We start from the raw sequence: 12,166 nt of genomic DNA on the forward strand, positions 1-12,166 counted from the left end.
AAGAACAACATAAGAATGCATACGACCAAGCATGGAGGTCTCAATTTAACTGGAGGTCTATCAAATTGTCGCCGTGTACCCCGGCAGGCTTTGATCTCATTAGGAAACGGGGCTAAAACGATGTGTTAGGCTTATACCTTGGATTGGTTTTTCACCCTCCATCTTGTTTAAGAGGTTGATGCTGATCATTTCCAGTCAAAAGGGCTAGTCAAGTAAACGCGTTTATGGACAACTGACGTTATTCATGGAGTAAAATCAAAGACAACATGCCCAAACAAACCACACTGTTCATGCGTTGGATTTTGACATATTTTCCATTTTTATATGCTCGTCTAGGCAATTAGCATTGCGGCATTGAGCCAATTTGATAGTGCGTTCACTGATTAACACCAAACATGCTAATTTACCAGGATTTTGTAAACAACTCGCTCAAACTCACTTGATTATTGAAAATTCAATGGGCGAATGGCGCGAGTTGACTGTGATGCTTGTCTTAGTTCTCTCTCCCCAAAATGCCCAAAATCAGGGTGCCGGACCACATTTTTCCTTGAATTTCCTTTACTTATTAGTCCAATTTTTACGTCTATTGTTGTTTATAATTCAAGATGATTGACATTGGATTTCCAGGATCGTGTAGTAGTTGGCCCCTTTTTCGCTTTGTAGTAATAAAACACGTCTGATTCACTTTCAAGGAGTGCTAGGATGTTTCTGGCAACCACTCACATCAAATTATTTTGGAACTTTACGCGAATTCTTGTCACTTGTAATCTTTATTCGAACAAGTCAAATTTCATGGTTCGTCCATCTTGTATCACCCGTTTACCTCAACCATGGACGACGTTACACTGGACATATTTGACGCCGCCAAATGTACCCCAATAGTACAACGGAAATTTTAGAAACCATTGAACTCAACCTCCCGACCAGAAATTGAAAAAAATAATGGTCACGCTCTCCAAGCCAAGCAAATTCCCTCGCCATAGGCATTGGAAATTATAGGGAGGAATATGGCTAGTTTTAAGCTGTAGCTGGAGGAATTCCTGTCTACCAGGATTTTTTCCTATTGTTCAAGTTTTCCAGCTGTCCAAGTTAAGTTGAGGTAACCGGTGATACAAGATGGACGAACCATGAAGTTTGAATTGTTCGAATAAAAATTACAAGTGACAAGAATTCGTGTAAAGTTCTTTTTTGATGTGAGTGGTTGCCAGAAACATCCAAGCACTCCTTGAAAGTGAATCAGATGTGTTTTATTAACTGCAAAGCGAAAAATGGACCAACTACTACACAATCCTGGAATTCCAATGTCAATCATCTGAATTATAAACAAGAATTTACTTGAAAATTGGACTATATTGACTGGAAATGATCACCAGTAACCTCTTTAAACAGGATGGAGGGTGAAAGCCGATCCAAGGTAAGGCCTAACTCATCGTATTAGCCCCGTTCCTAATGAGATCAAAGCCTACCAGGGTATACTGCGACAATTTGATAGACCTCCAGTTAAATTGCGACCTCCATGCCTCAACTTAACTTGGACAGCTGAAAAATTTGAATGATAGGAAAAAAATCCTGGCAGACAGGAATTTCTCAAGCTACAGCTTAAAACTAGCCATGCATTTCCCTATAATTTCGAATGTCCAGCGAGGGAATTTGCCTGGCTCGGAAAGCGTGACCATGATATTTTCAATTTCTGGTCGGGAGGTTGAGTTCAATGGTTTCTAAAATTTTTGTTATGCTATAAGGGTACATTTGGCGGCGTCAAATATGTCAAGTGTAAAGTCGTCGATGGACCAAGTCTCTTGTCGTATTTGGTCCAACCCACTGAGGGACATTATTAATCCCAAAGTAATTTCAATATCCCCATATCCTTGGTAAAAATGTGAGAGTATAAGCAAGCAAAAAAATGAGAATGGGCTTGGCAATGTTTTAAATTGATGCTTTACGGTCGAAATCGAAGAGTTTATTGACTTCGCTTCCACAGCCAAGTAACATTATGGGTATGTGTGAATCCAGCTTTCATGAACAACCCGAACGAGGGTTTGTTGAAGGTTTCAATCAAGGCAAATGGCGTCAAACCCTCAGAGCGTAGATGTTTAGCTGCGTAGATTAAAGCCATTTGGGCCAGACCCTTCTTACGATGAGTTTCAGCGGTGGCCAGGGCACCCAGGGGACCAAAACTGAAAACAACAATACGATCAGAAAGGACCTCCATTCACTAGGCCAGGAGTACTGTTTGGTCTCTTTGAGAAGAAAAATAAATTTGAGTGTAAGTTCGTTAAACATTCTTGTACTATATTAGCTTTCTCGTTGAACTTAAAGGTCAATTGGTTTTGTTAGGTTCGTCTGCTCGTTATCCGGAAATTGTTTATTTGGGACTTTCTAGCACAAACTGGCATCGTTATCACCTTATTCTTACTTTTCTCACTTTTACTTAAAAATATGGACGCTCTCAAGTTGGCGCCAACAATTTCCGAAGCCATCACCATCTACTTTTCGAAGGGCAGCTCCTTGAAAAGTGACTGGTTGAAAATTACAAATATAGCATCATTTCGAACGAATTTGGCATTCAATTCCATTCCCTTCGATCAAGAAATGGTTGCCTGTAACAAATCAATGGACTTTTTCTTGGATCTATGTACAAATTCTTTTTAATTTGTGGGTGGTATGGTAGGAGGGTTGGTTAAGCTTTGCCACGCCCACGTTAATTCCCCGGTTGGTGTTTCCGATTGCTTAACCTGCAGGCTACGTCTCCTCCTCTAAAGTTTGCCTTCAGGTAAGCGGGATTTGAGTTCAGTTCTCTCATCTACGTCAGGGAATTTAATTTGTCCGCCAACTTAAGCCAAAACTTGCTCAAAAGCACTTATAGAGGAAAATGAAAAAAAACCAATGAGGAATTTACACTGACAATTAAGAAAATAAATGTATGAAGTAGGCAAAAAATGCCGGATTTTCTTAAATCTGCTCTTTGAATCAGTCTGAAAAGTATTCTAAACTTCATTTTCACTCAAAACTATGGTATTTCATTCTCTTGGTGGGAATATAATAAAATCAATCAATGGAAATGTTGCGCTGTGTGCGAAAGCTGTAAAACAGCTCACACATTTGGACAAGATCAAGCAAGCACACCAACCGATGTAGTGACAAAATAGTGATTAAACAAAGTGGTAAAGAACCTGCAGGTCTAAACTTTCGGATTATGCTCTACTCCACCCCAAGATTGATGTAAGAAATTGATTTTCCATATTCTTACTTGAATGTGACAAGCGAAGATTTCAGTTCGCCATCCACGTAGGTTCCAAAGGCCAAACCACGCTCAGCTTGAGCTTTCAACATAGGGAGACTGGAACTTGACTGAAACTTCCACAATCTGTCCATAAACTCGGCGTCTTCCACCGCAGCGTGTCGAACCTTATAGTTCGGAGGTATATTCATTTCTGGAATGGTGGTCTCTGGGTCCAAGATTGCGACCCAACATTCGCTCTCTTCTAAAATCTCCCTAGATCCTTGATTCTGGGCGTTGGATTTTAGAGCCCCAACTAAATAGTCCGGCAGTCCACCTATTTCCCAAGGCTGATCCCATCGAATGATTTCATTCAATTCTTGCTCGGCCTAAAAGTGTACATGGTCATTATAAAAAACCAAAATAATAGCATGGACGAAATGGTCCATTTATTTTTTATTCTATTTAGGGTCGCACATTCGCCGTTTTATCTTGATAGGTTGAGGGAAATGTGTCACAAAAAAATAATATCAAAAGGCAGAAAAATGATCAAGATTGACTATAAAGTTATGATATTAGCTCCCGGACACTTTGAAGGGAAATTGAAGGGATTGTTTTGTCAATGTACTAAGGATGGATAAGCTAATCTAGGTACGACCCATAATGAAACATAATCGCTTCATCAATAAGATTGAGACTAGATCGAATTGTAATAGTTATTGTGTGAATTTCGAACTAACTAGAGTTTGACAAGACAAGAGGGTGCTAATCCAAATTCAAAAGGCGTACCTGCGGAGCGTCACTTTCTTTGCAGAAGATAGTAAACACTGGGAATGATTCATCTCCCAGTTCCTTAATCACCACTAAGGACAATTCCTCGTTTTCACAAACATAAAACTCTTTTGGCGGTTGGAAGTTGAATTTGATTTGATGTTTCACGGACTCCAAAGCCAAGATGGAGAAAGGCAACTCTTGAATTAGAGTCGCCTGCAAGGCTTGTAAGTCAAACACTTGCTTCATTGGTCTTGCTTGTTCGTCCCGATCGCGCGACTGCAACTGTCCGAAAAAGCATAAATTTGAAATTTGTGAACAATAAGTTAGCACCGTTAACAATCCTGAGTGAGGAAAAAATAATGAAAGCTCATAGGTCAAGTGTTTGGGGGGGGACTGAGGCTGTAATACTGGACTCCCGTGAAAGAATATGATGCTTGATTTTCGTTTACCTATGAAAACCGGTTATCATGCGTAGATTATTGACTCTCATCAGGAGCAAGGAAACCAATCCCCAATGTCGGAAACTTTATTTCATGGCTCCCTGTTTACAAGTGGGCGAAGAGTAAGATTCCTGTCGCCAATGAACAGGAAGTAGATTTCACGGATTAAATTTTGCCTTTTATTGTTTCGAATTCATTTCAAGTTATCAAGCAGATATTTAAAGGTGTGATACTTTTTTATTTAGAGGGGTCTGTTTTACATATATGCAGGTGTTTCATTTACACGGATGGAACAAAAGGGTCCAGTAAAGACAAAACAAGTAGAGGACGTAGAAATTCAAAGCTGGCGTAGAGAGTCATGTTAATTATATGTCCCCATGTGACGTGGATTGATCAGCGCCCCTACATTCGACAACGTTTTTTTTGGCAATTTACATCGCTCGTCAATGGGATCAGCCATTGCCAAAATATATCTGGTAAAGAAGCGCAACACTTTTTCAACTTTTTGAAGATGTTTCGAGTCTTAGGCCATACGCGCCCAAATTGGTGATGCATACCCTAGATGCGGTAGAATTAGGGACTTGTACAGGGTCATCGTCGTTCCTCAGTCCCTAGATTAAAAAGTTCGGTACACCCAACCGCAGGTTTGAAACGCCTTGGTCTCTTATAGGTGAATGTGCTCGGTGAATTTTCCGTCGTTTAGTACAATGATTCCCAAATCCTACTCACTCCTGACTACTTCAATTTCTTCGTTCTTACTTTTTTTACTGGTGTTTTAGCCGATGCTTGGGAATGATTTCCCAGCAAGTCATGTTATGTCTTATAAAAAATTGAAATACCAACGAATTAGTACCTGCCGCTTTGAGGCACCCCTGAACGTAGGGTTGGTTCGGTATCGTTTGCAGGTAATGGTCCAAGTCTCACTTAAAACTAGGCAAGGGTTTATCTACTACGTGGAATTGTCGGAGAGGTATTGGTAAAACCTTGTACAGTGTAGGGGCTCTATTCAAAGCGAAGTAAGTCTTTAGGCTCTTTAAGAGTTTATATCAAACGAACTTGCCTTAAGTCGAATGGCACAAGTAATGCCTCTTCTGTCACTCTGGGAGTGTTCAACGCCTGGATTTGGGCAAAGACCATGGAGACACTTGAACATGTAAAGAATACGGCATCGCTCGTATCTTCGTTGAATGCTATACAATCAAGGGTGTCGGGTGAACAAACAGTATTAAAGAACGTAGACTTGGCGATGCGTTGAAAACAATTCTTCCCCCTAAGATACAATTTTGCGTAAGGTTGTTTGAAAGTAACGTGTCGAAATTGATGCCTTACCATCGTTTTGAGGCGTTTATTGCGGTCTTTTCCAAAACAGCCAAAATATGTTATGTGTATATGTAAATCCAGTTTTCATGAACAACCCGAACGAAGGTTTGTTGTATGTTTCAATAAAGGTAAACGGTGTCAAACCTTCAGAGCGAAGATGTTTAGCCGCATAGGTTAAAGCCATTTGGGCCAAACCCTTCTTTCGATGAGATTCAGCGGTGGCCAACGCACCCAGAGGACCAAAACTGAAAATAAAATTAAACTCCTAGAGACACTCAAAACAGCTTAAAGTTCTTGATCTGACCAAAGTGAAAATCATAGGTGGGTGATGATTTGTTAAATGTTTACTCACGACGAGCGTTCGCAACTAATTGGCTAAAGCAGCAATTACGTTTTTTTGTTCTTTAAATGCCTGCCTTTCTAATTTTAAGATGATATAGTGATGGAATCAGTTTTATATTGACAGTGTTCTTGCTGACATGTCCTGTCATTCAACAAGATTATGCCTGTTTTCTTGGCCAAAGTAACTTTGGTAAATTTCTGTCTGCAGTTCATTTGTGGTAGGTTTTCAGCGGAACTGTTTTTTCACTTTGGTATTGGATGGGAAAACTCCATCTTCCTTTAATAAACCTTTTGATTTGCAAAGCCTTCATAGTTTGGGTTGGTCAAATCCAGCCACTACTTGACGATGGTACGAACAAGTCAGGCCTTGGCAAAACTGATCGTATTACTGACACTCTTGATTTGCTAGACCCATCTCCAGTCTCACCAAATGTAGAAAAATTGAAAATGCACTCATGGTTTGGGATGTCTATCAACGACAGAAACTCAAAAAAGGCAGGGACGTAATTTACTTCTATCTTCTCTTTGCCAGGGTCCTTTAGGAAGTAGTTCATTGGCCCTTAATGAATAAACTCCACGACATAGGCATCTAGGACAAGGCTCTCAATTGGTTAAACAGTTTCATTCGTGTTAGGAAGCAATTGGTTAAGGTCGAGGGATCCCTTGGTAACATGCATGGTGTCAAGTCGGGTGTTCAAATGGGCTCAATTTTAAGACCTCACACTATTCACAACATTCATCGCTCCGCTTAAAAGGCCTAGGACTATTGTCATTGTCTCTTCTTACGTTGACGAAACAAGGAAACAAGTTAGTTCGTGGTTGGAATGCCAATCTTCCTATTGGAAAGCTCATTGCGCTAAAGATGAGTCTGTTGAGATTGGCAAGGCTAGTTCAGTTGAGCTCTTAAATGACCTACAAGTCACAAATCAAGATGTTTTAGAGGCTATCAGAAGCCTTGAGGCTTTTAGTGTTGTCCTAAGATCCAAGATCTGGTGAAGAGTTCTTCCTTTTTTGGAGGTGAGAACAAGGGGCACAGGAGAGTGATCTACGGGCATGACGGGTTCTGGATCCTACCAACAGCGTCATTGTACAGTATACGAAGCAGCAAATTAAGGTTCTGTTATGTTCTCAATGATTCTCGCGGAGCTCAATTATCTTTGTTTTATTGCTGATCAACCCTCTCCCACCGATCGTTATACCTTAAGCACAGTCGACAATCACAGGTCAAAAACTATGATATATGTCATGAAGTTGTCTTTTATCGCCTACTCCTGCTCCAATAAAAAAAGGTACTTTTTTGGACTGACACAAGGTTTGGAGTCGCAAACATGAAAGTGACGAGAAATGATAAAAATTGCCAAGAGAAAAATTTGAGATGAAATTTGTGTTAGGAATCAAGTCCGGACTCGTTAAAAAAAATTCAATTTTTTCTTAGAATTTCGCAAAACGAGTCTTTCACCTCAACCTGACTCTTTTGCTGGATTTGAGTCCGGACTCGGCGAGTCCGGCAAACAGTAAAAAAGTAGGTACTCGAACTTACCCGCCCCAGCACCAATTGTTAGACCCAATCTAGCCACTTACATTTCGAGAAGATGGGTGAACACGAGACACAGCGTTTCATTGAAGCATTGAAGACTATCTTTCTTAGTGTTGGGTAAAATTTTTCAAAACTGAATTATTTGGACAGTTTGCTCCTCAGTTCTGCTTGTTACTGGTGGGAGGGAAGTTAATTGTACCAGAACAATCTTTCAATATCTTACTTGAATGTGACAAGCGAGGACTTCAGTTCGCCATCCACGTAGGTTCCAAAGGCCAATCCACGCTCAGCTTGAGCCTCTAACATAGAGAGACTGGAACTCGATCGAAACTTCCACAACTTGTCCATAAATTCTACGTCACTCAGGGCAACGTGTTGAACTTTGCAGTTTGGAGGAATGTCGATCCCAGGAATAGAAGTCTCTGGATCTAGGATCGCGACCCAACTTTCACTCAATTCCAAGAGTTCGCTTGGTCCTTGAATCCGGGCTTTGGCTTTCAAATTCTCTACTAAATAGTCTGGCAATCCACCTATCGCCCAAGGCTGATCCCATGGAATGATGTCTTTCAATTCATGCTCGGCCTAAAAACAATAGCAGTTGATATGTAATGTTATGAATCAGAACCCTGTTCAAATAATACATTACCATAGAAGCGTCACTTTCTTTGCAGAAAATAGTAAACATGGGGAGGGATTTGTTAAATTGCTCCTTTATCACGACAAAAGAGGAGCATTCGTTTTCGGACACATAACATTTTTTGGGCGGCTGGATATTGTATTTGATTTGATGCTTCACGGACTCTAAAGCCAAGATGGAAAAGGGCAACTCTTGAATTAGAGTCTCCTGCAAGGCTGGCAAATCGAACACTTGCTTCATTGTTCTTACTTGTTCGCCCCGATTGCTCGGAGTAAACTGTCCGAAAAACATAAGATTGTAAGTATCAATTCAGCTCATTAAATATTTCGACGTGTGCGAACGATAATGAAGACTTACTAATCAAGTGTTTGGGAGAAATTTGAGCCCAACACACGACACATCTGTGAAAGATGTGTGTACCCGTATGTTGTGCAGGAAGCTTAATTTTACTGTCATACATTGCGAAAACCACTCAGTCAGTTGAAAGACAGACAGTTATATTGTGTTATTTTCAATCTGAAAAAAGTCGGCTTAATATTGACTTCAAGATACTTTATTTAGGATGTGATCTTAATTGTCACACTTGATCAAATGTTTCCGTTTTCCTTGATAGAACAAAGGGCCGAGTACAAACATCTTATTGGACAAGATCAAAAGTCAAGGGAAAAGGAAAATCAAAGCTGACGTGGATTTATCATTTTCTATTTAACTACTTTGAGTGAATAAAAGCTCCATTTTAACGCAGATTAATCAGCGACTCCGCAATCAAAACATGAGATGTAGAGCAAAACCAGGGATTCACCTTCACTTGTTTAGAAAAATTGCCCCGGTTCTCGGTCAAAAAGGGACTGATTCGTCCCCACATTTGATGCATACTAGTATTGGTCTTTTCAAGAGATAAGGTTAGGCCTAGAGTTCTTTTTTCGAAAATCTGCCAACACCGAAAACCCGAAAAATTGTTCCATCTATTTCCCGCCTATTCAACGAGCTCAAGCACTCCTTCAGGTTCATAATGAGCAAATGTCCCACTAAAGGTTAGGGTTTAGCATTAAGAAAAGGATTAAGACGAGGAAAGACATTAAATGTATGTAAACGTAATTATATAAATGTAAACATTAATGTATATACGGTTTTGCTATCCATGACAAGCACTCCGAAATTAAATATACATACACATTATGGTACAAAAGAATTCGAAATGAAGGTTTGCGACACATTCAGGACTCCTTTTTGCACCAGTAAATGCTCTAAAACACTCAAAAGAAAATATGCTTTTCAATTGTAAATCAGCTGACCAAATTTGTGATGGAAACACTTCACCGACCAAAAGTACCCGATTGGTGTACGAGGCTCTACTACGGAACATAAACAAAATTCAGCATGCACAATATGAAGATATTTCAAAATGAGAAGATGTAAGGGTTATTTTTAAATGGCCATGTAATTTTTTCCCAAATCTTCCTCAACTTGAACTCATTTCATATTGCTATCCATAGACCACTGTAAATTATGGACGTATTTCGATGACCAAGCTAGTCATCGGGGCGGCACCATTGGTCTTGTCATGTCGCAGGTTCGTCTTGTCCAAAGCTTTCTTGAAGCTCTGGAAAACGCAATTTTCAACATATGCCTGGCAGCCCTGATATCTTGACTAACAAATCGGCCAAAGATTCTACAGACAGCCCTAGGTAATTGCGGCTGAATTGGCTTTTTGTTATGACTAGTCTTGGTCGAGGTACGTCCGTAATCTTCAGTGGTTTATGATCAAGTCAAAGTCAACCTCTCGCTGTTATGGCGGGAAAGATTTGAAAAAGAGCATTCCGTCCGCGTTAGCTCAGCTATCCCTGGCATATAATAAAATTAAATGAATATTTAATCCATCGGCCAAAACTTACAGTAGCAAGCGCGTTAAAAAACATGTCAACTTGGCTCATTAAAACTTCAATCCCATGAAAAAAATAAAGGCATCTTTGAGCAGAATTGGGCCGTTCTTAAGAAAAAACCCAGAGCTCAAATGAAACATTTCCATGTTCCGTATTGTTGAGATGCATTGTAAGAAATCAAATCCAAGCAAAAAAATTGCTCTTCCTAAGCAAATTAAGAGGTTCAATGAATATAGAAGGCAAACTTTCCGAGAGCAAACCTAAAAAAAATATTCCGAAACCTCACGAGTCATGACTGATGATCTGAATTGAGTTGAATTGGTGCGTCCTCTTGGCCTTGTGTTTTGAAGAGACCAATGTTTTAGTATCTAGTTTTGTAGACCTCCATATGTGCGGCAAAACAACTTTTCCTAGCCAACGGACTACTTGAGATAAATACAATCGTCCGCGGCCAAAACTAAATCCTTGATAACAGCCGTTAATGAAATCAATTCTGCCACGCCACGTAAGAGTGCCCGTGATTGTGAATAAATATTTTGCTTCATACAAATTCAACGTGTGATTTACCCATATTCAAAATTTCTGAGGTGTTCTCTTACGACAGAGGGTAGTTGACACCATCACCATGGAAAATAGTGTTGAAGAAGCCTTGGCAAGGTAACGTGAAATCCATTGCAAATATATGTTAACAATGTTTAACATAAATACCCACCCAAAAACTCCCGTTTCCCACAAATGCCTGGTAATGCTTATTGCTATCCGACAAAAGAATAATTGGTCGCCTGATTCATTCATCTTACCCCCAAGATCTTTTTCACTTACTCAGGGACTCTTACTGCCTCAAATGCAACATTATGAACTGTAGCTTATTTTATAGTCAAGGGTGTCATTCAAAGCAAATTAGACCGTGATCTAGGTATAACATGATCAAATGGAAATGAAAATGCTCATTTGTCGGTGGGCTTAGGACGCTTCCAAAACATCCAGGGACCATCGTGGGTATGGGTATATCCCACTTTCTTGATCATACTTAAAGATGGTGAATTGTAAGTCTCCACATATCCAAATGGATTGAGCCCCAATGATCGGAGGTAATTGGAGCCAAATGCCAATGTGATTTGAGCCAAACCCTTTCTACGGTGATGCTCAGCCGTGGCCACAGCGCCCAAAAGACCAAAGCTGGAAGCGAAATATTGTTCAAACACAGTAACGGAAGAAAGGTGTTGTCAAAGCCACGATGAAACTTACTTGAAGGTCACAGTAGATGAAGCGAGCTCGCCATCTACGTACGTGCCAAATCCAAGGCCAAGATTTGTTTGAGCCTTGATCAAGTCCAAGCTAGAATCGGAGCGATATCTCCACATCTTGTTCACAAACGTGGCATCACTGGGAGGAATTTGCTTGACTTCCCAATTTGGTTTCAACTCAATCTCGGGCAGCTTGACTTTGGGATCCAGGATCACGACCCAACAATCGTTGACCTCCAAGTTAGTTTCGGGTCCATGAGACAGTGCAATTTTTTTCAAGACTGGAACCATGTAATTCGGAACGCACCCAATTGCCCATGGATCTTTCCATGAAAGGATTCCTCTCAAGTCGCTCTCGATCTAAAGTGAAACGAAAAATAAACATTTCTAAATAGAACCATGGTCATTTTTATGAATTAAAAGACAAATACCTTGGATACGTCTTTCTCATTGCAGTAAATGGTGAAGAGAGGCAAATCATCAACTGATACTTCCTTAATCACAACTAAAGACGAATCTTCAGAGACAAAGCAAGTCTTGGCTGGATTATATTTGAAAATCAGTTGATGTTTCACAGATTCCACGGCCTGGATGGAATAGGGTAGCTCCTTGGCCAAGGTGTCCCTGAGGGCCTCCAGATCGGTCACTTCCTTCATGGCGTGTTTTAAAGGGGTCCCAAGTTTGATTGAATTTGTTGGAACCGTATGTGTCCGAGTTGTCGATTTCCTTATCAAGGCACGAATGACATTGAAAGAAGTTATCCACT

The 12,166-nt window shown here is 40.3% G+C and overlaps 3 protein-coding genes across 4 annotated transcripts; all 3 read right to left on the bottom strand.

The window, feature by feature from the left end:
• Positions 1–1,960: 1,960 nt before the first annotated feature.
• LOC131890719 (uncharacterized) lies at positions 1,961–3,432 on the bottom strand. Its single transcript, XM_059240126.1, has 2 exons — positions 3,251–3,432; positions 1,961–2,177 (listed from the first exon to the last, which is right to left on the bottom strand). The coding sequence occupies exons 1-2, from the start codon at positions 3,430–3,432 to the stop codon at positions 1,961–1,963; spliced, it is 399 nt and encodes a 132-aa protein (XP_059096109.1).
• LOC131890349 (uncharacterized) lies at positions 2,038–8,868 on the bottom strand. 2 transcript variants are annotated; one of them, XM_059239684.1, is made up of 5 exons: positions 8,280–8,868; positions 7,857–8,215; positions 5,899–5,999; positions 3,251–3,609; positions 2,038–2,177 (listed from the first exon to the last, which is right to left on the bottom strand). In XM_059239684.1, the coding sequence occupies exons 1-4, from the start codon at positions 8,559–8,561 to the stop codon at positions 3,590–3,592; spliced, it is 762 nt and encodes a 253-aa protein (XP_059095667.1). In that variant the 5' UTR covers positions 8,562–8,868; the 3' UTR covers positions 2,038–2,177; positions 3,251–3,589. The 2 variants fall into 2 exon arrangements, with proteins under 2 accessions (XP_059095667.1, XP_059095666.1); XM_059239683.1 differs by lacking the exons at positions 2,038–2,177; positions 3,251–3,609 and having other exon boundaries at positions 5,739–5,999.
• A 2,137-nt stretch (positions 8,869–11,005) lies between these two features.
• LOC131889974 (uncharacterized) lies at positions 11,006–12,166 on the bottom strand. The gene is made up of 3 exons (XM_059239213.1): positions 11,832–12,166; positions 11,402–11,760; positions 11,006–11,332 (listed from the first exon to the last, which is right to left on the bottom strand). Exons 1-3 carry the CDS (start codon positions 12,054–12,056, stop codon positions 11,101–11,103), a joined length of 816 nt encoding a protein of 271 aa, XP_059095196.1. The 5' UTR covers positions 12,057–12,166; the 3' UTR covers positions 11,006–11,100.

This window comes from Tigriopus californicus, chromosome 11 (assembly GCF_007210705.1).
Source record: "Tigriopus californicus strain San Diego chromosome 11, Tcal_SD_v2.1, whole genome shotgun sequence".
In the NCBI taxonomy this organism is placed as follows: domain Eukaryota; kingdom Metazoa; phylum Arthropoda; class Copepoda; order Harpacticoida; family Harpacticidae; genus Tigriopus; species Tigriopus californicus.